Source organism: Thermobia domestica, chromosome 13, assembly GCF_964235325.1.
Source record: "Thermobia domestica chromosome 13, izTheDome1.hap1.1, whole genome shotgun sequence".
Classification (NCBI taxonomy): domain Eukaryota; kingdom Metazoa; phylum Arthropoda; class Insecta; order Zygentoma; family Lepismatidae; genus Thermobia; species Thermobia domestica.
This window is the reverse complement of record NC_137466.1, coordinates 192539854-192566377: the sequence shown is the minus strand read 5'-3', so window position 1 is coordinate 192566377 and position 26524 is coordinate 192539854. Positions and strand designations below refer to the sequence as shown.

Genomic DNA, 26524 nt, shown 5'->3' with positions numbered 1-26524 from the left:
TTAATACTGATTAGTGTATAGCCACGACGAAGCAGTCAGCAAGATATCTACTTACCAATAGTCAAGGCGGACAGGGTTTGGTCCCAGATGAGGGCAGGATGTACCGTGTTTCTTGTTTTATCCCCGTCGAAATGAGACTTAGGGGTGTACCAACGGGACTGCTCATAAAAATGAGTACTAGAGAGATCGGATGATACAGGCAATCGGAGCGTAGTATTGCCTATATCATCTCATTTACGTGTCTCAGTTGAACTGAGTGTGGAGCCGTGCAGTCAGGATTTTTCCTAGAAAATTCTATCTCTAGAAGTGGGTAAAATTAAAAGTGTGGAGGAATTGTACTAGGACACATTTGGTAAAAAAAATAAAATAAAATTTTTAAGTTTTACGACCCACGGATATGCCGGCTAGACTAAAGGAGACGGTGATAATGAGAAATGAATGAAACAGTGGAATGAACAAAGTGGGAGAAATCGCGAAAACCCCGAAAAGACCCACGCACACAATGTTCAATTGGCGCGAGCTGGGATCGAACCAAGGATCCTGTACCCCGGAAGTGAACGCTCTACCACTGAGCCACCGCGCTCTCTGACACATTTGCTAAAAGACGTGCCCTACACAAGAGTGACGGTGAGTAATCATAACATAATTTATCTTATGTTCGACAGGAAGTAAGGGCCTTCGTAAGCATGCTTGGAAGAAACAGTGCTTACCTCTACACCTACAGTGATTCTCAAGGGTATATTCTACATACTGGAATAACCATTACCTTATTGACTACTGTAATTTCACGCCAATGCAACGGTAAAACACTCACTATCGACTCTTTATAACTTTTTTTTTTTTTATTTTTTAGACTTCTAAACTATGCCTGAAAGTGTCGGAATTCTTATAGAATGGATATGTTCGTCCATCTGTCGACATGTATCAGTGAAAAACGGTAAGAGATACCAAGAAACGATCTTTTCGCAATGGATTCAGCCTCCGAAGAATAGGTACCATTTTATCTGTTAGCTCTATATTCAAACCGGAAGCGTAAAAATCAACCATTTCTGGTTTCAATGTTTATGCTATAGAACACAAACGGTAATAGATAGGGACAAGCTTTTCTTCGGAAACAATTCAGCGTCTCAGGAAAACGTACTATCTTCACTCGTAACCAGGGGCGGATCCAGGACGGACTTCTGTGGGGGAGCGGTGGGTTGTAATACTGCTACTTAAAGCTACTTTTAAGAGCTCCAGACTATGGGATAGGTTTTATTTATATATAAAATTAAAAAAAAAAGTTTCCTATTCTGGGGCCGATCGCCCCCCCCCTGGATACGCCACTGCTCTTAACTCTACTAAGACCGGAAGTGGTTGAAATTTACTACTACTTCTGATTTCAATATTGATCTCCATATGGCATAAACGGTAGGAGATATCGAGAAATATGATCTTTGAAATCGATTCAGTGCCCCCAAAACAGACTCCATCTACTCCATTAACCCTCAATTAAAACCAGAAGTGGTAGAAATCAATCATTTCCTGTTTCAACGTTGATATCCGTAGAACAAAAACTATAATAGGTAACGACAAATTTGTAGCATTTTCCCCAGCATTTCTGATCCGATTGCAACACCGTGGTGTGTTAAAAGGAAGTGAAAGATTTTGTGCCAAATATCTATGCTCTTCGTTTTGTGTGGGAAATTGAATTCTAGTAAAGAAAAATGAGTTGGAGTAGGGATGCTTTTTGCCCTCATACTTCTTTGTGGTTTTCGTTTTTTGATATAACCGGTGAGAACTGTTGTTACAACCACTATAGCTTTAGCTACCTTATGCTTTAGTTTCGGAGCCATAATTGCACTCTTCTCCAGTGATTTGTTTGCTACGTCATGACAAGATGTTTATCAAAATGCTACCGTATAAAAGCACCATATACTTTTGATGCCATAGAATATTATACGAGATTTTTTGACAGGACATCTGCTACGATAAATGCTTCCGTCTAAAACTAGCCTTAGTCACAGCTTTATTGTTCTATTGAAAGCGGGTATAGTAAAAAATAGTAGAACTTTCGGTTTCAATATTGATTCTTATATATATACAGCGAGACATCGATAACTCGGTAAGCTGAAGGAAATACATGAAAAAAAAAAACGAGTTATCGAGTTTTTCAAGTAATCAACGTTCGATTTATCAAGATGGACACGGACACATCAAAATTTCAAGATGCCGAGGTTCTGAGTTCCTCATTGAAAGTGTCTATATAAACCTCTATATCAAGAATTTTATTCGATCAATCTCTATGATTTGAAGTTGTAAAGCTTCCAAGGAAGAAGCTGAGTTATTGACCTAGAAACAGGTGGAGAGGAACTTTCGTGTCTAGGCATGAGTAAAACACAATTACGTTACATATTAGCAACAATGACAGAACTAGCAACAATGACAATTACGTAAAAGTGTAGAGTTAGTTTCGAGTTATCGAGGTCACATCAAGGGAAATTCGACTTATAGAGGTAAACTTTGACTTGTAGAGCTTCGAAGATACGAAAGGTCTAGTTATCGAAGTTTTTCAATATGATTATGGAATCCTAAATTTTCGACTATAGAGGTTGTAATTTTTAAACATTCGACTTACTGGGCAAGGTGACCAGACGTCCCGTTTTAGCCGGGACAGTCCCTTATTTTCAACCGTTGTCTCGGTTTTTTCTGATTCTCAAACAAGACGCCTAAATGTCCCGTTTTTAAGGAAACATGACCCAGGTGTTCCGTAATTATTATTCAAAATATAAATTGTCAATGCTAATTCTACACTCTTCCGTACCAACACTCATTAGGAAGGTTCAGCCGTGCCTAGAACTTCTGAATATTCAAATGAAAATTGAGTGTTCTGTGCTTCAAGTGGGAATTGAGTGGGAATTCTGAGTGTTGAAGTAGTTAAAAGTATTTTTGGGTAGTACTTAAGTTAGAAACGCTGTGTTATTATTCTTTCTTGTGTATTTTGTAAATTGAAAACACTGCTGAGTCCCAAAATGCAATGTCGAAGTCACCCCCCCCCCCCCGCATCCGTCGCCGATTCGTATGCGTCCCGTTTTTGAAAGTAAAAGTTCTGGTCACCTTGTTACAGGGGTTATTTTAACATTGAGTGTTATGGAAAGTTCAAGGGAATAACTGAAAAAATTCGAGCTATCAAAAAGTTCAAGTTATCGAGGTCCAACTGTAGTAATAATTGTAAAGCAAGAAACTGTTTTTGATATTGATTCAGCGTCATATAAACAGGTACCCTCTCTTGCATTATCCGCCTATTGTAACTGGAAGTTACAGATTTGTTTCAATACTGAATTTCCATAGTTTAGAAGTCTATCATAATTTGGAAGTCCATCATAATTTGGAAATATATCATAGTTGGAAAATTTATCTTAATTTGGAAGTCTACCCTAGTTTCACAACTGTGAAACGAATCTCGCTTGTTAAGACCTGTAAACAATATGTAAAAATACTGTCAGCTTAGAAAATTAATAAGAATTTCTTTACCTTAGCAGCATGTACTGTTCCATACTGTTGTTATAAATATAAAAAGCAGCATTTAAAGAGAAAGAACACAAATTAGTTATTAAGAACACAGTTACATTTCTCTTATTTAGAGCCAATTCATCAATCTTCTCATTAGGTTTCAGTTTCTTAAATATTTCACTACATTTTCCAAAACGTTTTTCGTATTTCTTTTAGAACAAATGACTTAATAATAACAAACACGATAAATTTGAAAACTGGGTCTTACAATATTTTAATTAAATACTATTAAATCAGTTTCTACAAATTTTAAAGACCTTTTACATTTTGCAGAAAACTGGGTGTTCGACATTTGGGTCACTTGGTCTTACAATATTTTTATTAAATACTATTAAATCAGTTTCTACATATTTTAAAGACCTTTTACATTTTGCAGAAAACTGGGTGTTCGACATTTGGGTCACTTGGACTAATGCCGACATTTGGGTCACAAGCTCCAAAGTTGAAATTTTCCTGGTGAGAAATTTGAAGTTCATCACCCCATGAACAATTCATATTTCTGTTATGTTGGCAACCAAAGCCATAATTATGTTGTTTATGATCTTCTAATATAACTTGAAATAATAATAATAATAATAATAATAATAATAATAATAATAATAATAATAATAATAATAATAATAATAATAATAATAATAATAATAATAATAATAATAATAATATCCATGCATTGAAGTGAATGAAGGCATTAGTCCATTTTCCATATTTTTTTAATTATGCAACTTACTATCCAAATGATTCAATTATGACATCATAAATTATACATTCATATTTCTGCTGTATTAAAACAAAAAGAATTGAAACCGTGATTAGTTTGTTTGATTTTAATTTTGTAGCTACTATTTGGCTTTCTTTTTACATTTTTCATATTCTGTAATTTCTTTAAATTATTCACTAAACTAATAATAAAAAAGTTATAAGAGTACTGAAGACCTCTACTAATAGAAATAGCAAATATTTATATATCATATTATTATTATTATCTGCCACTATCATCTGTAAATTACAAGGGATAAATATACGAAGAAATTACAATCAATAAGGGCAATTTACAAATAATTAAATATATACTGTAATTAATGTAAAATTACTTGTGTATGAAGCCCCAAGAAAATGGGTATATACTGTAGCTCTATATGTTCTTTTTATCAGAAAGTTTCAAATAATTCACCAATTAATATACTGATTCGTCGCTATAAAGAGAACTACACCTCTGACTACTTCAAACAAAACTGAATATAAATGAATCTACTAATTTCGAAGTTATTAACTAAAATAACACCTAGGGCGCATTTTATTCTCGTTGTCAAATGAATTGTATGTACACTCATGTCCAAAATTATTGTCGCATGTCTATAATTATGTTGTTGTAGGAATATAATTTGATAAGGAATTCGCCCGGTATTTCTTATAATGTTAGTATGTGTATAATCGGCAAAGATATGTATATGGCAAATTTCGTGTCAAAAGAGCAGTAAATAAGAACAATAAAACGAAACTAAAATTTTCTTGTCCATTCAGCAACATTTTATTTTACTCATTATAATTTTCGTATTTATAATTATTTTCGTATGAAATTTACCACAAATATACATTTCCCGATTATACACATAATATCAGTATTAAAAATACCCTGCAAAATCATTATCAAATTATATTCTTACAAGAAGACAGTTATAGATGTGCGACAATAATTTTGGACATGAGCGTACATTATCCGATCTTATATGAAGAGTATTTGGTTAGTTAGTAAAATTTGAATCGTATGTTTACGTGAAGAGAAAATTGAATTGAAGTTGCCGATAGAAACTTTGAGTTCGTGTCATATCTCTGAATACAAGTACAATGTTATTTTATTGAAAGCCCTAGATTATTTTACTACATTTTAAAATAGTAACTACAGTCGTGCCACTCTATGAGCTGTCCTCCAACCACGTAGCAGTAGAGTCTAAAGCAAAAAATAATGTGAGAAAGCGCACTAGGCATCGGCTGTTGCTGATTTCATGTGCTTGAAAGCACTTGGCTATTGCCACGTCACAGCAATAAGCAGAAAGCTATACACCGGAGGAAGTTCAAGGTTGTTCGCTAAATTGCAACACAGCATGAATTCCACGTGCTTCCAGGTCAGTAAACGGTAAACAAGTGGGTTGTGCCAGGCCGGGAGAAACAGCGGCGGAAGTATAGTTAGTTTCTTTATTATTTAGAAAGAAAAAAAAACATCTTTCATTGATCTTAGAAAATCTTTATTAGAGGTAGACAGTGCATTTACTTCAACATAGTTAATCAACTCTCTTTCATCATTTATTTATACCTCAAATTAACGTTAATAACAGAGTTGTTCCATATACTTTTCGTTCTAAGTAGCAGTTCGAGAAACTTATTTGACAAAAATTTGAGTAAGTCCAATTCTCAACTTTGATAGCTCATAGTTCGTAATCAAAAGTCTGCACAGGAAAATAAACATATGAGTATTATATGAAACTCATTACTTGTATAGAAAGAGAAGGTATATTTTCAATTTACAAGTATATTTCAACATACATAATTTGTTTTTGACCTGTACTTGGACAATTGTAAACTGTAGACAATTGCGTTGCTTCTTATACGTATTTATTACCTTTTCCAACAGAACTCATATTATGTCTGGGAATTTATAGGTAATTTTTACCTAGTATTCACAATTACATGTATAATTTAAAGAGTTAAACGAATCATTATATTCATAGACTGGTAAAATACTATAGTATTTTGTAAAATCATTTTAGCAATCGTGCTTAGAGATCGTTAGGGAGATACGAGGTGTGTTCAAAAACAAATCGAACTTTTGCTACAACATATTTATTGCTCATTGTACAACATTTTATGCACTATCACTCTCAAAGTAGTCCTCCCTATTGGCAATACATTTTCGGAAAACCTCCTTGAACGCATTTTCTGAGATGGTGAGCAGGTCTTTGTCGCATTCTCCTGAATCTCATCTATGATTTGCAAAAGACATAATTTCAAAGTGATTTTAAGCTTGAGAAACAATAAAACGTCTGTTGGGACTACATCCAGAGTGGATGGTGCACAACTGGAATCTGATGTTTTGCCTGATAATTGGGAATGAGGAGCGAAGCGTGAATAGGAATATTGGCACGGTGCACTATCCAAGTCTTGCTTTCCCACAGTTCAGGTCTCTTCCTGCGCACATCTCTCAACCGCGCTAAAATGTTCTAGTACAAGTGTTTGTTTACCATTTGACCACGTTTGCTTACCATCTGAATATACAAATTCATTATCCACAATGCCTTTCTAATCAAGAAACACAACCAACATCACCTTGATTTTCCACCTATTCATGCGTGCATTTTTGGATAAGAAGACCATCAATAAATTGAAAAGCAATTGAAATGTCTCTGTAAATGTTCTGCCAAGTTTGTAGCAACATTTCACGGACATACGCTATTCTCTAAGTTCTTTCATTGCCACTGTCTCATTAATCTGACGAGCAGCTTGTGCGCGTACTCGCTTCCGCGGCTGTAGCTTGCCAACTAACGGTCATAACGAAACGCGGCAAATGGCAATTTGTTATCTAAACCTGTCGCTAGGTGCGCTCAGTAGCCGCAGCGCACTTCTTCTTCCGGTTTCCACGTTATTTCGAAAATTCGGTTTCTTTTTGAAGACACCTCGTATTTCCTAAAACTCAGTAACATAAAAATAAATTATGGAATGGCACTTAAAAGAGAGGTCTTCGTAGGGCTTCTATCTTCCTATTCTCAGAACAATATTCCACAAAAGAAATCTCTCAGAATAGATGCACTCCTCGTTGTAACTGAACTTGAAACCAAATATAGAAATTATTTTGCTTTTACCTTCGTTCCTGATGTTTCCTTGTGTTCATTTCCTTCCGAACTTGTGGGCTTTGAGGAAAGAAATATTTATTACAATATTTAATTCAAACTTTATTTTTAAAAATATATTTCAGGTTATCCAGCTCATATGGGTTGCAGAAGAGAAATTAACAATTTATTTTGAATTCAAAGTAAAATTAAATAAATATTTTATAATAACAAGAAACATACTTCTCAGAAATTGAATAAAAGAGATACTTGTAACAAAATCAAATTTATTTTCCATAGTAATGATGTATCAAATATTTTAAAAGCGATTTCATGATTAAGCAGAAGGTTAATTTTTTTAATAGTGCTTTTGATATAAGTAAGAATCTTTCTACCCATAATCTTTTTCCTATCTATGAAAGTGAAACCGCTCTCTAATAGACACAAGAAAATATTTTTATTTTTTATTGAAAAGACTTATCCACACATTAAGTGATAATAGTTACCTGTTCAACTTTGGCGTGTCCATTTTGTTGCTAGCATTAAATAAATGAATCACGGATTATTAACTCAGTTTTCAGTGAAATATAACCTACTGTCTGCTCCCTCTTACTTCGAAATAGCAATAAACAAAACCTTTTGTGTTCTTACGCTATTCTAAAACCTGATTGGCTAAGTATGTTTTACTCCCATAGTTCAAGAAGGAGGAGCAAATGATGCACTTGCTTTTATACGAGTCATGACGGAAATATGCAATAGAAAACTGACAGTGCTGTGTAAAACAGTTATTTTCTCTTTTTCAAAACTTTCCTGAACGACAAATGATTATATTGATCAATATACGAGTATTAAGGACAAGCGCCTTTCTTTAGTACCCAAAGACCTCTCTTTTTTCTTTCTTTTTACAATTGAAAAGCATATTGTAATTCTGTAAGAATCAGTGTAATTTTACTTTCGAACAATGATAGAAGTCGAGAAAGTTACGAGGCATCAATGGCTTTATATGTTTCATGTTTCTCTTGGGAGTCATGAAAAGAGGAGTCAGTCATATTTCCAGCTAAAAGCAAAACATATCTTCACAATTGAAGTGGCGCTCTGAGAATGTTAAATCGCACATGTTTGCACTCAATACTTTGTTATTTCCTTGGTTGGTTGTTTTTGATTCCAATATTATTGCATAATTTATATCTTGATCTTGTCTCTCATAATAGTATCTTAGCATTATACGTTTGTTTTGTCGCAAAACTATGGATACTTGTATTGGTTAATATATTTTTTCACAAGAATTTATACGTTAGTAATTCAGCACACTTTCACCTGGCTTTGTTTATAGTCCTTTTGAAGTAAGACGGAACAGAGAATAGGTACGTTGTTAGAATGTCTTACAAACAGTAAAGTAATTTCAATAAAACTGATTCAGAAAAAGTAAACCTATAAAGGATGATATAATTACTTAGTTTAAGATTCACGTAAAGCGATTTTTAAAAATTATTGAAAAACATTATAATTCTGTAAGAATCAGTGTAATTTTACTTTCGAACAATGATAGAAGTCGAGAAAGTTACGAGGCTTTATATGTTTCATGTTTCTCTTATGTCAAAGAATGTACCTAGGTACATGAAGATATCTGTTCATTTGTTTGACCGCCCTTACGTGCACAGGATTACAGTCTACTTTGTTCAAATTATACCAAATTTTAAAGTTATGATTTTCATGAACTTATTAAGGAGAAATATAGTATTTACTCTCACTATATTCCCAAATTAAGAAGAACTGCTTGAAGGTAAAAGTAAAAAATCGCTACTTTCTAGAAAACAATACTTAATTAACAACCCTTAATTACCATGATATAATTAATATAAGCTCAGAAATACTTAGAACGGGTAGTTTACTGAGTTTCTCTCGGACGATTTTATGCATATTGCATAAGGAAATTTTTTTGTCAATAATCCTGCATTAAACCATAATTAATTTTTGTCAGAAGAATCCAAAAAAGTCACTTTACTGTTTGAATTGATTTTTGTTATAAAATATTTCTATTCTAAAACAAATTCAACGATTTTGTTCACATTTCATAAATATATATTTAGTTAACCATTACAGAATGGCAGATACATTCTTTATTTATTTAAAAAATGAGAAAAAGAAAATTGATATAATGGCCAATAACTTCTATCCTTATTATAGGATTAATTTCAGTGACACGCTAATGTGAATGAACTGAAGAATTAAAAAAAAAAAAAAATGAATGTTAAAATTGTGTGTTAATTCAAGACATTCACATAATACATTTCATAAATTGTATATAGTTCGACACAATCTAAATTAATCGGCTGTTTTTCAACACCATATTGTCTCTTAATTGTATCAAATTAACGTTTGAGATGCGGACGTAGCCTATTATATGCTGCACGTATAATACAACCTCACGCAGAAGTATGCGTGCTAGAGCTCTAGAAGGCATATAACTATAGTTTATTCAAGGAAAGTTAAGTACCTCATGTAAACAGATACATGTGGTGATTGGTTCACTTAGAACATCTACGCGGCAGAAGAAAATAATCAATTGTCAAGTAAGCTGTTTTTAAATGTTTTTGTTGTTTATAAGACTCATTGCCAGAAATACAATTTCCTTACAATAAAATAACATAAAAGAAAACACTGTGCCTTAGAATTAAATTGAATTAATGCAATAAAAGAGAAAACGCATGCGCAGAAAGTAGCTTTAACACTTGACCTCGTGAATCACGATTTACAATATGGCCGCGCGCGGAGAATATGTAAATCACTGACAGGGTATAGGCATGTGCTTCTCGAAAGAAGCACTGACCAATAACTAATCATCCGATGACTGGCGGAATAATACCACTCTGCAATATTTACATCAGGATCAGAATGTTTGTTAAATAAAATATATGAGCTAAGATTTGTTTGATTCAATTTGTTTTATATTAAGTTGAGTACTATACCCTGGCCGGTGAACGATGATTTCTGACAGCTTTGCACAAGGCCACGGCGAGCGAGCAAAAGACAGCAGGTCAACCAACTTTAGGCGCGAAACCTGTCGCGTCTCCATGGTAACCACCACACATTGCGAAATTTTCACTCACCCCTGTCACCCTCAACGAGGAAGCAGACGATCCTACCCTTGTGAGAGAAGCACATGGCAACAGCGCACTCCTCAGTCGTCCTCGCGAGCTGAGCTGCCAGAAATCATCGTTCGCCGGCCAGAGTGTAGTGCTAGAGTTCTGCGTATGTTCACGCATAATTTCAACGTGGGTGCATCGATTTTGATTTTTTTATTTTGTTTTGTTCGTTTGAAAAAAGTATTCTATACCTTCCCGGTAGTCTCAAATAAATTTCTTTAGGATCTGATGATAATCATTGGAGCTAGACTATGAAGCACCTCAACGAATGCTTGGTTAATTACGGCAAATTGACATGCTCATAGGCAACCATACATTCTCTATTGCGGCTGTGGTTGCATAACAGTACAGGGGTTATACTGCAAGTTTTCGGAATACTTTCGTAGTATATTATACTGTTGTGCTATTTGTAACATGCTAAACAAGTTGGTTACTTGTGTGAAAGCAGCTACGATTTTTTTAAATGTTCTAAATTATTTGTTATACCTACTTAAGCTGAGCTGAAATGAATCAAACTGGGTTGCTTTAACTTTAAGATTTTCCTTTGCAGTGCGTTTTCTATTGTTCTATGGGATGTTCCATAAAATGAAATCTTGATGGTCATGCCAACATCGATTTCACAATGAAATGGATTTTATTCTCGTGGGCCTATAGTGGAACAAGTTCAGCTACCAATTGCCCATGGTGATCAAAGTAAATTCATTAGGTTATTAATGTGAAGCACAATGTCTGTAACCTACCTGTGTTTCCATCATTTGTTCATTCTTTCAGCATTAGGAAAGAAAGAAAATAACATATTTTAAAGTTTCATTTAAAAACAACTTTGGTTTATTATTTGACCATGATACCAATTCAATGTTATGTTATTGATATGAGAACAAGCATATCGGCAACAAATATGATTGTGAATAGCGAAAGTATTTGATTACAATTGGTAATAAAATCATTTCCATAGTTATACACACTTACAATACGTTGTGTTTAGTTCTCAGCAGTAAACATGTCAATTCAGTTTTACTATAAAGTAAATAGGATATGAGAATATATACCAGGAAGGCAAGAATTAACTCCTTGTTCAAAATTGTTTATAACTTTTTTAATACTTAACCAATTTTCATGAAATAAAAGTATTTTGTTCCTTACAATGGTAGAATTGTTATGCTTTCCTAAAATTCTACATAAGCACCAGTTACACTAGTTTTCATAAACGATTAGAGATATTCAAGATAGACTTTTGCAGATACTCCAGCGACACTTTTGCAAGAACTTGGCAAATTCACTCCTCCAATTCATTGAGAGATTTTGGTTTTGTGCAATAAACTTCCTTTTCCGTCCATCCCCAGAGGAAGAAGTTGCAGGACTCCTTGCTAATTATTCAAGGGGGCCGCGGCGTCCCAAGTAGTATTCTGCAAAATGGGTGTCGAGCTATGCACAGACAAGACGTGCAAGATGAAGCGAGGCTCCATCTTGCATAAAGATGAGGTCATTGTAATTGTCCCAGTGGATACATATCGTGGAAATCATCTTCAAACATAGCAAGATATTCTTCTGCATTTATTGTATCCCGAATGATGTATGCAGTCACAACTTTAGTGAATGTTATGCCGCACCACACTGCCATTTGAGCGAGTTGCCTTTTATCAACAACAACCCTCGTATCCTCTCCTGCCCAATAATATCAATTATGTAGGTTAACAAACCGCCAACATGAAACACAGCTTCATCCATTCACAAGATATTATTGAAAACATCGTTCCAGTTTTCACACCAAGCAAGCATAATCTCCCTATACTTAACTGATGATCACGGTCTTTCGGTAATAATTCCTGGCAATAATGTGGTCTCTATGGACGAAAATTTAACGCTTCCCTCAGAAAGTTCGGATTGTGTGTCGAGTTAAATCACTTTCAGGAGATGTCTGTCTCTGTAATTTTTGAGGACTCCGAGTAAACATTTGCTGAACTACTTGCACAGTTTACTCTGTCCTGGATGTTGATGGGCGACCGTGTCTTCTAATATTTGCTACAGAACCTGTGTCCATTAGCTTTGAATGACGATTCCTTATAGTCGTTGCACCTACTGAGGCACTTGGTCACTTCACAGTTTGTCACCACCTCTGTACTTGTACCACATATTGCCATATTCCGTACCAGGATGCCAGATGAGGCTGCTTAGTGTCATAGTCGTGGTGTCATGGTCCGCACTGATACTTGCAATGACATTAATGAGATATCATTTAAAAGTTCTACCACTGTAAGAAACAAAATGCTTTTTGATTCATGAAAATTGGTTAAGCATTTAAAAAAGTTATAAACAATTTTCAATAGGGAGTTAATTCCAGCCCACCATATATACACTAATACACCAATATATCTTACAGAAAATAAACCTGCCTAAAGTTATAAGATGTTCTAAAATCTTTTATCTTTTTCGCTCTTAACGAAGGAAAAGATCGTCCTATGCTTAATCCATATCTAAAGTGTAATCTTATCTTTTCTTTTAACAGAATTCCTTCTTAGCATTATTATTATTATTATTATTATTATTATTATTATTATTATTATTATTATTATTATTATTATTATTATTATTATTATTATCACTACTGTTACTAATAAAAATATGCGTAATGAAGAATTGATCAAAAATAACGCTTGGAGTGCTTCATTCAACACTATGCCGACGTTTTAAATAAGTTTTATTAGGTTCGAATACAGGAAGATACAATGACAATATGTATATGCTACTATGGACAATGGTCCGTAACGTATGATATCATTTTTCTTTATGGCCAGATCTGCCTATTTATGTTATTTAGTTTGGGCCAGACATGAATATCTATGCTTTTTTACAATTAGTTTAGAACATAAAAGGAACGCGATTGTTGGAACATTTAGAACATAAAAAGGGTTCGGAGCAAAATGGCATCGGGATAGGAAAAAAAAAATGTCTCGAACTCCAGTTTAATACAAAGTTTTATTTGATACATGTATTGTTTGTTTAGTTCTTTTATTTTTAATATAAATATTAAAGAATGTGGACATTCCTGGAGTGAATGTCTATAATTTTCACGATAATTTAGTTGTATAACAAACTGTTTAACACGGGCGATTTCAGGCTGTGTCCGCGCCATTTAGGTTTACAACTTCGGTCGTGACCACGACAATTATAGTGCAAATCAATTTTGATTAATGCAATTTTTTTTACGTTTTAACAATTTATAGTGGAATAGCCGACATGGCTAATGGCTGCATATTATAAAAGCATTTTTTATATTATAAAACCACAACTGTCATTATAGAACAAGAACAACTAGAACAGGGAACGCCATTGTGAATGAGTGGATATTCGTTTACAAAGAAGATATTTTGTACAAATTTAGAAGGTAAATGTTAATGTATTTTCGAAAAATACTTAAATTCGAATATATCGTATTCTGTGTTATGTCATTTTGAGTAGTTAACTGGTGAATTACGTTTAAGTAATTCTTAAGTACATCAGAATTTAGGGCAAACATATAAGGAAGTGTGAACTGAAATGACGTTATAAAGAACATTAAATGTAATTAATTAACACCCTATGTAAATTATTGTCTGCTTGTTTGAATGATTCACGGAAACAGGGAAAAGCCACGAAATCTACTTTCCCCTCGTTAGAAGATAAATGGATTCAGAGGCGAAAAAAATGTTTCGAAGTAGTTTGTAAATAAACATTACAAACAAAAGACATGTAAAATGTCAGATCTATGGTTACTATCATTTGATCAAGTAACTTAAAAATAAAAGTGAATAATATTAAATGTAACGAATTTTGGAACAAGTAATATAGATAACGAATGCGATAAATGATTATTACTAATACGTTATTTTTTAAAAACAACATGTGTAGCATAAAGTAAAATTAAGTAAGAGACAAAATATATGTATGTTAAATGAATATATAGAGAAGATAAATGCATTACTCATTAAACAATATTCTTCATAAAGAATCTAAGTATCTACAAACATAATTAGGTACGAATAGTAGTATCCAAATCCATTTGACTCAGTAATATACTCTAGAATTGTTCTCTCCCTTCATTTTATTGTATATATTTATTTAATATAGTTCCACACACGGCTGTGAATCCATTTTATACTGGGAACAAAATGAAAAATAATCATCTGGTTGGGCTACGACCATCCAGTAGCTTTAATGACAGCACAATAGTTTTCTAGTAAAAGTATGGCAAATACCCTGTCATACTTCCATTATTAAATTATAACAAAGTGTAATACGATGACTATGATGAGTACTACTATAATTATACAATTGTTGATTATAGTTATTATGAATAACTGTTACTTTACTATCAATCATATTTATTTTGACAAATATATTTCTGGTGTTACATCGATTCATTGTAAACTAAAACTATCATAGAGGAATTCCAATTTTCCTTATTTTTTTTCATTATATTTGTATTTGTTTTGTTTCTTTGTACTTTAACGTTCCTATACAAGGCACACACTCATAATGTAAAGATCCAACTCGGATAAGCCGTACCGCAGCTCACCTCAGGTGTGAGGGGTCCATGGTTCGATCTCATGTCATGCAGATTACAGTAGACAACGTCGTGCCTGTGGGTTGCTTCAAGTTCTTTCTTTCCTCATACATTTCTCATTCTACCAATTGTTTCATAATCTTCCGCTTCCTTTAATTATTCGCCTACTTTAGCCTACAGAACATAACTACGTATATGACATGAAATAAAAGACATGATTTTATTTCAAGACTACTCATCTGTACATGTAATTATGTACAGGGAGTTACAAAGATTTGTCAAAATATTTTGGGGATAGATTTATCACATCAAGATCAGAAATAAAGTTTATATAGACCTCTGGTCGGAAGTGCATAGTTTTGTAGTTATATTGTGCCAAAAACGTGAAAAAAAAAAGAACTTTAAAGGTCCATACTTCCACTACTATAGGACCGATCGTAGTCAGATCAAGACATCACTGAGGAACTAATATGTGAACTATCCAAATATTCATGTTTAAGTACCTCCGGTACTTGCACGATCATTTTTTAGAGAGGCTGGGAATACTTGCTCATTCTCCACTTATTCTTACTAAATGTTAGTATCCAAGTACTGGAGTTCTTAAACATGGACATTTGGGTAGTTCACATACCAGCTCCTCAGTGATGCCTTGACCCGACTACGATAGGTCTTATAGTAGTGAAGCTATGAACTCCTAGTAGTAGTTATTTATGTTCACTTATGCTTTCGGCACCTACAACTCCAAACCTATCCACTTTTAAACACAGGTCCATATGAACTTTTTTCTTATTTAGATGTGAGAAATCTGTTTCCAAAATACTGTCATACATTTTTGTAACACCCTGTACAAGTAATCGTAATGAAATTGTATATAAACCTACGTCGTTTTTCCTTCTTTTGTCACAAACTGTACATGTTTTTCGAGTGACAACAGAAAGTGAAACAACATATACAAAAATGTTTAATACAAACTAATTATTCTGAAAGGATGGGGAACAGTTTTTTCTTTGTTAAAAATAGAAGGCTTGTTACATAATCAACTTCACCTTCGTTGTAATATATGCAGGGTTGCGTGATCTGTAAATGGAGCACCTTTGAGAATATGAAGGTTGAAACAAAGTACAAATGTGATTTACTTTACAGTAATTGATATCGATTACTAAAACCTCCTGTTGCGAGCAGCCTGCGAAATTAAATAATGCAAACTAGATGATTAAATAATGTATAAGCAGACTGTATTAACATCACATTAACATGGACATTTAATGGCCTTTATTGGTATTTTAACAGAAAAGTACTGTATAATGACATACGTCTATTCGAGTGACAATTTCATAATGAATTCTCAGGGGAAGAAAAGCGTATTTTGAGAGCTGTTCAACAAAGGATTGAGAAAGAGGACCATCCATTTTTTTCGGATTAAGTATTGTATGCACGGAGCAGAAACGAAAATATCACGAAAAAAATGAAATGAAATGAAATCTTTAAGTTTCATGTCCCTTGGTTATGCCGGCTAGGCCAAAGGAGACGGTGATGATGAGAAATGAATGAAATAGTGCAGTGAAGAGAGTGGGAGGAAAGGGGAGAACCTCGAGGAAACACACGCATACGGTGTTTGTCCACCGCAAAGTTCATTTGGCGCGAGCTGGGATAGAATCAGGGATCCAAAGCACTAGAGGTGAACGCTCTACCACTGAGCCACCGCGTTCCCCACATTGCGAAAAAGTTACGAAAATGGATTACTTTCGAAATGTAGGTATGAAGAAGAATGGGTAGTATTAGCTGGGTGAAATAATAAAAAAAAAACAAATAGGAAACTATTAACAATAATAAGGAGAATGTAATATTAGAATTATTTGAAAAGAGGATGGAAAAACTTATTAAATTATTGGGAAGTAATTATATTCTGAGGGTTAGTACTATGATAGAAGGTATAGTTAAATCGAAACTAAGTAAAGAACAGAGAATCGCAATTGAGGAGTAGTACTAAAGTGAACTACTAATCCCAACTATATAACAGAAGAGAGAAAAATATTAGCTCAGAATCGTGGCGCATAGGAAATTTCTCAATTTGCGAAAGTAAACAGCTAGTGATAAAAAATACTTTATATTGTTTAGTTCGATTACTTTCATTTTAGTTTTATATCTCATTTAAACTATGAAAAGAATATGCAAGATGGCGTATCACATCCTTCAGAAAATTTAGGTGATATTTTCATGTCTTTAATGTCATTTTTTAAAAAAAACTTATCACATTAACTTCTTATTGAGTCGTATTTACGGCTTTCGTCAGAAGGAATTCTTTATAGGATAAGACGTACAATTTAAAGTGGATTCTGAGCAACAACAGTGCGATTGGTGTTTTCCATATGGGAATGGAAACTGGGAATTTGTAGATTAGCGGAGGCACACGCGGGATCCACTAGATCACCAAGGAGAACACATTGCCTTATTGTTAACAAACTTTCTAATCCAAAAGAGCAATTATTATTATTATTATTATTATTATTATTATTATTATTATTATTATTATTATTATTATTATTATTATTATTATTAGTCTATTGTTAGTCTATTATTTGCAAAAAGTACTCACTCTTTCAATTTAAAAAAAAAAACAATACGAGAAAATGTCTTAACATGCCAACATAAGAAATTCTGTACTAGTAACATTCTGCCTATCCATATTAACATAGCTATTCTTTACAGTTAACTTACATGTTTTACTTCCACTTTCAATGCGAAACTAATAGAAAACAAAATAGTAGCAGCCTGTCTTATTCTTAGAAGATATCCCAATGCAATATAGGCAGGTGGTGCAAAATCGATATTGATTTCTGTTTTGAGGTTATACCTACAGTAGCTCTACGTCTCTCTAAGTAGAACATTTTTTTTCTTTTTCTTTGTAATTCTTCTTAAGTCAGACTGTCAATAATAATTGATTACATACTGACTAATGGCAATTCTGTATCCAATGACCCTATAGTGTACATTACGATAAATTTGAGTTTAAAAAAATCTTTTCCCAACAAATTATGTTATATTTTATTACTTTTCTTGAAATACGAGCTACGGTATGATAGATAAAGCACAGTATTGGTAACACAAAGCAAAATATCAACTAAATTAATATTGTTTGGTACATATAATTAGTTCAAGTCAATAGTATTGGCATTTTTCGTGTTTTTGGTTCAGGAGGAAGGTGGAGAAGAAGGTGCAGAACTGAAGCACATATTTCAAAAGATGATTTACTCGTATATCTCGCAATCTGGCTTTGGACCTAACTTAAGTTTTTAAAAAAATCGAAATCTGACCAACGCAAAACATGCATATGTATTAATAACCTTGTGTTACAGTCAGTGCTGTGTTTACCACTCAGGGAGCAACCATAGGCGCCTGCTTAGGGGCGCCAAGCCGCTGATAAAGAAACTTAAATTGATATGTATTAACAAAACATAACTGACCAAAGCACAAAATATGTACTAATAAAACTTGTGTAACTGTTTCATTAATATATACTTAGTTTTTATTTAATTTTGTTTCATTAACACCTATTGATCATTTCCAGTTATAATAAACAATATAAGGATAAATTGATAATTGGAAAATTTCTTATTTTTTCAATTCACCTTAACGTTTTATTTTTGTTCATCGTCAACAATTTGTGTTCATGTCAAGTAAACTACTAATATTTTTATTTCTTGGTAGAGAATATTCAATGTGCAATGTTCTTTCTCGTAAATTTATTTCCATTGCTTCTCTTAATAATAATTCATATCCATGAGTGAACCTGCATATATCCGATGCATTTTCAAACAAAATTTTATGTTAGTCTACTAATGCATGTTGCACTAATGCTGATTTCTCTGGTTGATTTAATCGTATATATTTTGCATGCTCCTCACATCTGGTTTTATTTGTTCATCCTGTTTGTTCAATGTATGTTAGGTCACATTCATATACATGAAATACCTAATATTTCACAGAGCATCCTGTTTGTTTGTTCGTTAAAGGTGGCAAATTTGTTTTTTGTTATTTCACATCTCTTCAATAAATGATTTTTTAAAGAGACATTGCAAATGAAATGTATGAAAGGTAATTGAGCTTTTAAAATTATAACATGAAAATTATATGGAATATGCATTTTAAAACGTATCTAGTATGAATAAGTGTTTGTATAAATAACCGTTTAGCTTCGATAGATTACGTCCATCATTATCAAGGATTTGAAGTTCTTTTGTTGCTGTGTGTTTTTAGTAGTTCCAGAACACATTTTTCCGATAAAAAAAAGGTTACAACTAGTACAGGGTTATTCAAAAAGAAATAACAGATTTCAAACATTTATTTCTTCCAAACTACAAAAGACAGAAACATGATTCGAACGTTACTTGATTAAGAAAAGTTTACACTTTATTGTTAGTAATTATGGTGTGCATTCAACATGAGTACAGTGTGTTACACGACAAATGTCAAAACGGTGGCTCATTTCTTGCCACACACGAATCAGCTGGTCTCTAGTTACCGAATTCACAGCTTCATCAATTCGATGTCGTAGATCTTCAAGAGTGTCAGGCATAGGAGGGATAAAAACAGTCTTTTACGTAACCCCATAGATAAAAATCACACGGAGTGAGATCTGGAGACCTGGGAGGCCACCGGCGATAAAGTTGATCTTCTGCTCCTCTTCCAATCCAACGTCCTGGAATGGTGTCATTCAAGAATTTCCGATGCCACCCGTAAATTTGCTTATGATGCGGCGGTTATTTATTAAATTGACGGCGAAATGTTCGCTGAACTGCAACAATGGACTCAAGTTTTGCCAATTGTAGCACACAAAAAGACTTCTCCTGTGGTGACGCCGCCATTTCACTACAGACAAACAACAACAAACAACAGCGGCAATGCGGCTGTGGTTGGAACTTCTATCCGGGCTGTTTAAATTGTAAACTTTTCTTAATCAAGTAACGTTCGAATCATGTTTCTATCTTTTGTAGTTTGGAAGAAATATGTGTTTGAAATCTGTTCTTTCTTTTTGAATAACCCTGTATTTTAAGGTTAATTTCTCACGTTTTATATAAAATGCCACAAAGAAGTTTAGAGGAATGCAACAGTCTTAGTCTCTTTGTGATAAACATTATAGTTGGACAAGTTCGGTGTTAAATTGATTGTTTTTATTTCAAAAATATATTTACTTTTCTTATGGACCTATTTTTTTTTATATTTTTCTCATGCGTACAAATTGATAAATAAGTTTATGGATTAGAACATTAGCTCAAAAATGTTCCAGCTTACGTTACAAGAAGTGAACTTCCTTTAGCACTATTGATAATGACAAAGGTTATCAGTAGTTGATAAATATTGATTATTATTGAATTATACATCCATTATTACTTTAAAACAAGTTACCAAAAGAACACTTATTGAATGAATCGAAAGTTTCTTATACCATACTAGGTATAGGAGTATACTATATTAGGTATAATTAGACGTATTGGGCGTTATACAGAGTCGTTCTCAAGCGTGATTAGCGCCATACTAAAGAGTCCGACTAACATATATTTCCTGCGGTAGTCAGGCCTTTAGTATGATGTTAATCATACGTCAAAACGACTCTGCATAAGGCGGATTATGTCAACGTGTGTAAAGGTCAAAACATGCGATCTTCATTTTATGAAGATTGTTTCATTTTATGACCAGTATAGAATAGCGCTGCTGTCACCGTTCTTAGATTCTAAATAATAAATCGATTTTGCACAAGTACGAAGATTAAGATTACTTACTTGCTTATTTTGGTCCTCTGTGGCTTTCTAAATATGCATTTAAAAAAGAACATACAAAATATATATTAGACGAAAACAAATGCCCAAGTGATAAATAACTTTTTTTGGTCTCTAGATTAAATGCCAGAAACATGGAAAAAATATCAAAGGCTTAGTTCAAAATTAAGTCATGTTATGTTAATATTATATGCTAATATGTGGATGACTACTAATATTTGTTCAGAAATTTAATGATTTCCTAATTTTATTATTTTCATATCTACCAACATTCAGTGATCTGCCAACAGTTAAACTTCATGGCACTTTTACTATAAAACGAACACTGACATTGAGGGGAAAAAATCACATTTGTAGTTACTTTCTTTCACACAAACAAGGGATACCCTCTATAGCTAAACCAACCTAACTTAACTCAACCAAATCTAAGTTGATTTAAACAAATTTAATTTAGCCTTATCTAGCGTAACGTAACTTAAATTTAAAAATCTCGGTAGGTCATCAATAACTGATCACTAATTACGAACCAACTATAAAAATGTAGGAGGTCATCCGCCAATATATTTCTCCTTAAATGTTAATAGTTTATTCACGAACATGAACGGATAATAACAACTTTTCGAAAGCAAGACTTAGTTTTACTCTCTCCGAAATAAGCTTAGGGTACAACACTGACGCATGCAAACATTATATCACAACAAAGGTCCCATGCATAAGGTGTAAATACGAGGATAGACTGAAAATCTCGATCTCATCTAGAAATAATTATAGTTGTAGTTTCGGGAGTACCAGTGCAGCATAAAGCCTTGTAACACTTTGCACAAATAACTCAAAAGTTTGTCTTCGTGTCTTTGCAGGTTGTAGTGTTTCGAAGCAAGTAAGGTGTAAGCCATTCCGAAAATAGACCAGAAATAAGCTGGAGCTATGATCAAATGCCTACAGGTAGAAAATATGACAACCAAAGAAATCCACAAAGACATAATGAATTTAAGTGGTAATATCCCCTTCTTCCAAGCGGCTGTAAAGAAATCTGGTGCCGAACTCAAGCGAACGACCCACGTTCGGGACGTTCAAAATCAGTGACCATTGACCATCATGGGTAGCTGTTTATGGAAGATAGGGGAGTGAATGTTAAACACATTGCAGATCAGTGTTGGGTCTGTTCAGACTGTTTTGGCTGATATATTGGATTCGATCAGGTTTTCTACAAGATAGCTGCCTCGCATTACACCAAATCAGAGCTGAACAGAAATCGAATAGCTAGGACACACTTGGTCCGTTTTGAGACAGATCCAATAAAATTCATCCCAAGACACAAGTAAAATTCCAGTATATTTGAAAGAAAAGAGTTTTCCTCTTAAATTAATGGCTCAACACCTTCAAAAACAAGCCGCTCCTAAACTTTTTCCCCCCTAATTTTGAATCATTACGACTAGCATAACACTATACAATGAAAAAAGTTTATTACAAACAACGATAAGCTGTAAAGATATATACAGATTTGCATACACAAACAACAGGAAATTAACTACATTTGAGAAGGTTTCTTTACACCTGCGTGTAAATAAGCAACACTTACGTTACAATACGATATTTTGTTCTTTTAAAAGTGACTTGTTTTTGTACATGAATTGTTGTCACGTAACAATGGCTAATATGCACACATATGTATATGCACGTTCGCAAGAAAGAAAAACTGTAGCAGTACGTGTCAAAATAATGTTCTATAAAAGAGTAAATTAAGAATATTATGGGGTCAAGTACTGCTGCACACTAGCAGTTTTTATATCTAGCAACATGAAAAATGTTCTCTCATCTTTTACGTAATATGCACTTTTTTTTAACACTACATTGAAATTTCTTAACATTATCTTGATCAAAAATTTCAGTTTATGTTTCGCTTTCTTCTAAAATGCAGCCCTATCAAATTTGAAAATTTCTTCACTATGGAGAAGTTTTCGTCAGAGTTTTTCCAAGCTTAGCTTGGCGATGTAATTTTACTGATTCGACTCTTTAAATCTAAATCAGGTATGTACAAATGACATGAAATGAAATATAGTATTATGATTATATGTTCCACGGTTATGTTCTGAAGGAAAAAAAAAAACAACTGATACGATGTTGCACACTACAAACTTACATGGCCTAGGCTTGAACCAGTATCACTTCTTAACCACTATGTCTCGCCAAAATGTGGAACATAACGTTCTACCAGTAGGGGACTTAAGTAAGCAAATACACTCAAAAACAGCTCGAATTTTCCTACTTTCCAGGTCTGAAATTATTAATAACAATATTTCTCTGTCAGGTGAATGCCAAAAGGTCGAGAACTGGTGCTCAAAACTATAACTGTTAATTATAATTGATTTGAAGAAAAATTTTAAAGAAATGAAAAATATTTTGATAACATTGATTTATTGTAGCAAATAACAGTTCAAAAATACTAATAAACCGTTTTTTTTTCTTTCATAGAATATAGTAAATCTAGTATGAATCAGTTACTTAATAAACCGTGTTTGATTTCCGAGATTTGAAGTATTTTGAAAAATGTATGAGGGGAAAAAAAGAATTATTATTAACGGTTGTTAGTATATTTGTTTTCATAAATTGCAAACTATCAAAATAAACAAAAGACGGATATAATACATTTTATCAGTTCTTTGAAATATTGGTTATATGAATAATTTAACAGATAATTATTTTTGATACCATAACATATTCGTAGCCAGAGAAAAATATTGGGGTTAATACCCCTAACAAAAGTTTCTACTAGATAAATTGACATTTCAACATTTTCTAGCGTAAGTTTTTGTATTTTTTTTTTTAAATTTCCATTTTTCTAAAAGTTTAATCCCTGAATTTTTTCTCCCATGGGCATGCCTTGCGTTATGAGAAGTGCAAAATTTCCCAGTATTGACAAAGTATTGACCGTAACGTTTCAAATTGTTTGGAGTTTCGTAAGTGTGCTATACACGTAGTAAATACTGAGAACTTCATTTTGACTTAAGGTGAAATAGTCAGTCAATTACAGGGGTGCCCACAAGGGGGGGCTATGACGCAAACTGCGTCATTGAAATATTTGGGGGGGCTAAAAATCTATATAAATATGTTTGAGAGGGTGTAAAAATTAATCGAAAAGATTTTTTTTTTTCATAGAAGAACACCTACGGATAGGCAATTGAGGGGGTGCGTCATGGACATGAGGGGTGGGCACCACTGGTCAATTATATAATCAGCAATAAAAACATTAAGGTATTGTGATGATGTTTGATTTCTACGGATAGGCTGTTAGATATCCTAGTTTCTACTTTGTGTGTGTGTGTGTGTGTGTGTGTTCTTTTCTTTAATTGTGGTTTCTGAAATATTATATTTAGCCAATAACTTCGAAAAGAGTAAAGTTCCTACTTTGTGGATATGCGATAAGCTCAATGGCGGATCTATTCCGGGGCCGGGGGGTTCCTCCCCCTCCCCAGTTTTTTCAGTGACAAACATAATTGAAGCTATTAGTTAGGCCTATATATTGTTAAGGGCATGATTGAAAGTTTATAGTATACTCATGATATACTTGTCATAGTCTGGGTTCTGGGTTCTGATGTCCCCCAGTTTCTACATCCTAGATCCGCCACTGGTTGAACCGAACACTATTGCTGTGCGATCAGCTCTAATTTATGTTACTTTCCTTAGAACAGAATTTTCAATGTAGATTCTAATCATTTAGTCACTGAAAACATATTGTGAACTACTGTGACAAATTACATTTTTTCTCCATAAAAGAAAAAGACACATAACAACTAATGAACACCGTTTTCACAAATACATCATCTACTTTCAGGGATTTCATGCACCATTGATGCCAGGATAATCTACAGGGAACTACGTATTTTGTATTGCTATTTTCTACTGGAACACGAACGTTGTAGATTAATCCTAAAGAAGCAACATAAACTTACCTCAGTTTCCATAGTAAGTTGTTTTTTCCGTTACTATTGCAGCGTTGATTAAAAGTAATGTAATTAATATTAAGATATACCTTTTGTATTTTTGTACCTATCTATATAACACTTATACATTGAATAATATTTTTCAAACACATGTAATTAACGCGGTAAATATGCCCATTTTCTTAAAAAAAAAAAAAAAAAAACTATTTTTCTTGAAACATTTTGGTTTTGTACAAAGTAAGTTAACTTTATTTCTAAGTTACTAACACTACTAACGATCAATTATTGTCAATTTTATAATTTGAATCTCATCCATGTAACTTTTAAAAACATATATGTTCATAAAATGTATGCTTGCATATCTTGCGGTTTTTTTTTTTTTTTTAATAAACCGTGAATGCAGTGTAAAGTTTGTGTATATACCAAAAAAAGGACACGCCTTCGGTAATTATGTCACGTCCTTGGTACCACCTTGGAGGTTATGATACAATGTAACCACGCAAAACAATTTACATACTGAATTTTTTGTTTACGAAATGTTACAAGAACAAAATTCCTGCTCGAAATTTAGAAATAGTTTGCTGATTTTTTGCATTTTATCTTTACAAAATAAATTTTCAATTTATCTGTATAGCACAAGGAACTTAACACGACATTCTCGAGGAAATGGGAACAATACTTTATTTTTACAAAATACTCTTTTGTTTGGCTCTAACTTTTCAGAAATCTAATCGAATATAGATATTAAAGTGTAAAGAGAGTTATCTAGTCTACAACACCGGTGCAACAACATCTAACAACTACATGTGTTTTACCTAACTAAACAAGGTGAATTTTACCTGTGCATAAAAATGACAATATGTGTAGTGTGTGTGCAGAAGATAAACATAAGCTTAAATCACCTTAGTGAGATATCAACAGCTGATTATTTCCTTGTTGTCTGACCAACCTGAATGTTTGTCTCTTTGGGGGAAAACGTAAACTAACACTGTCGAACAGTTGAGATGACTTAAATATTTGGTCTTTCTTGGACGACGCCAGATAACGATTGAATTTCGGAAACGAGAGCAAAAATTTTGAAGGCGCAATTGGTACGATCCGTGACGTAAGCTGCTTGAAACACCCACGCGGTATAACCTGCGCTGTGTAACCCTACCCGGCCCCGAAATGAAAAGGTGAAATAGAGGACGAACGCTCCCTCCGACACACCCTCAGAATAGACCAATCCGACACTGCGCGTGGGATGACGTCATACCTTCGTGAGTGTGGGAATAGTATTTTTTTTTTTTTTTTTTAATAGCAGGAGAGGAGGATCAATATGATAGTATCCTGAAACGAGGATTTTGGTATGGGAAATAACGATGACGTCATTTTGTGTATGGACGTGCGTATCTGAGTGTAACACATATCTTTAAATCCCGCCACGCAAATTTATCAATGAATTTGGCGTAATACTCCAATGATGTTATCTACAAATCTCCCCCTGTTACTGCAATAACATTTATCACGCTTCATACACGTTGGTTTATTTATTTTTTAAGTTCCACGTGACAAACGTATACATGTTTATACTGATATTCTAAAAAAATATGTAATATTTTCAATTCCCCCTCCCCCCAAAAATGCGGGTAGATATGATATTATTCTTTGACCAGTCCAGTGGCGTATTTACGAATTTGTTTTGGGGAGGGGCTTCGCTAACTTTAGTTCTGGAATTTGAAAATTCTACAAGATATTTCATTTA

At 33.5% G+C, this 26524-nt stretch overlaps 1 protein-coding gene across 3 annotated transcripts in view; it reads right to left on the bottom strand.

Moving 5' to 3' along the window:
- LOC145668895 (solute carrier family 2, facilitated glucose transporter member 1-like) overlaps positions 1 to 25961 on the bottom strand; it is a 206793-nt gene extending 180832 nt beyond the window's left edge. Inside the window, exons 1-7 of one of the 3 annotated variants that reach the window (XM_081737160.1) lie at positions 25683 to 25961; positions 24790 to 24822; positions 20843 to 20869; positions 11260 to 11283; positions 7880 to 7909; positions 7407 to 7454; positions 3514 to 3537 (exon numbers count right to left, since the gene is read on the bottom strand). In XM_081737160.1, the coding sequence (XP_081593286.1) occupies positions 3514 to 3537; positions 7407 to 7454; positions 7880 to 7909; positions 11260 to 11283; positions 20843 to 20869; positions 24790 to 24801 (165 nt within the window). In that variant the 5' untranslated portion in view covers positions 24802 to 24822; positions 25683 to 25961. The remainder of the gene's footprint in view (positions 1 to 3513; positions 3538 to 7406; positions 7455 to 7879; positions 7910 to 11259; positions 11284 to 20842; positions 20870 to 24789; positions 24823 to 25682) is intronic. The other 2 variants (XM_081737161.1, XM_081737162.1) reach the window with 2 other exon arrangements.
- Positions 25962 to 26524: the final 563 nt, after the last annotated feature.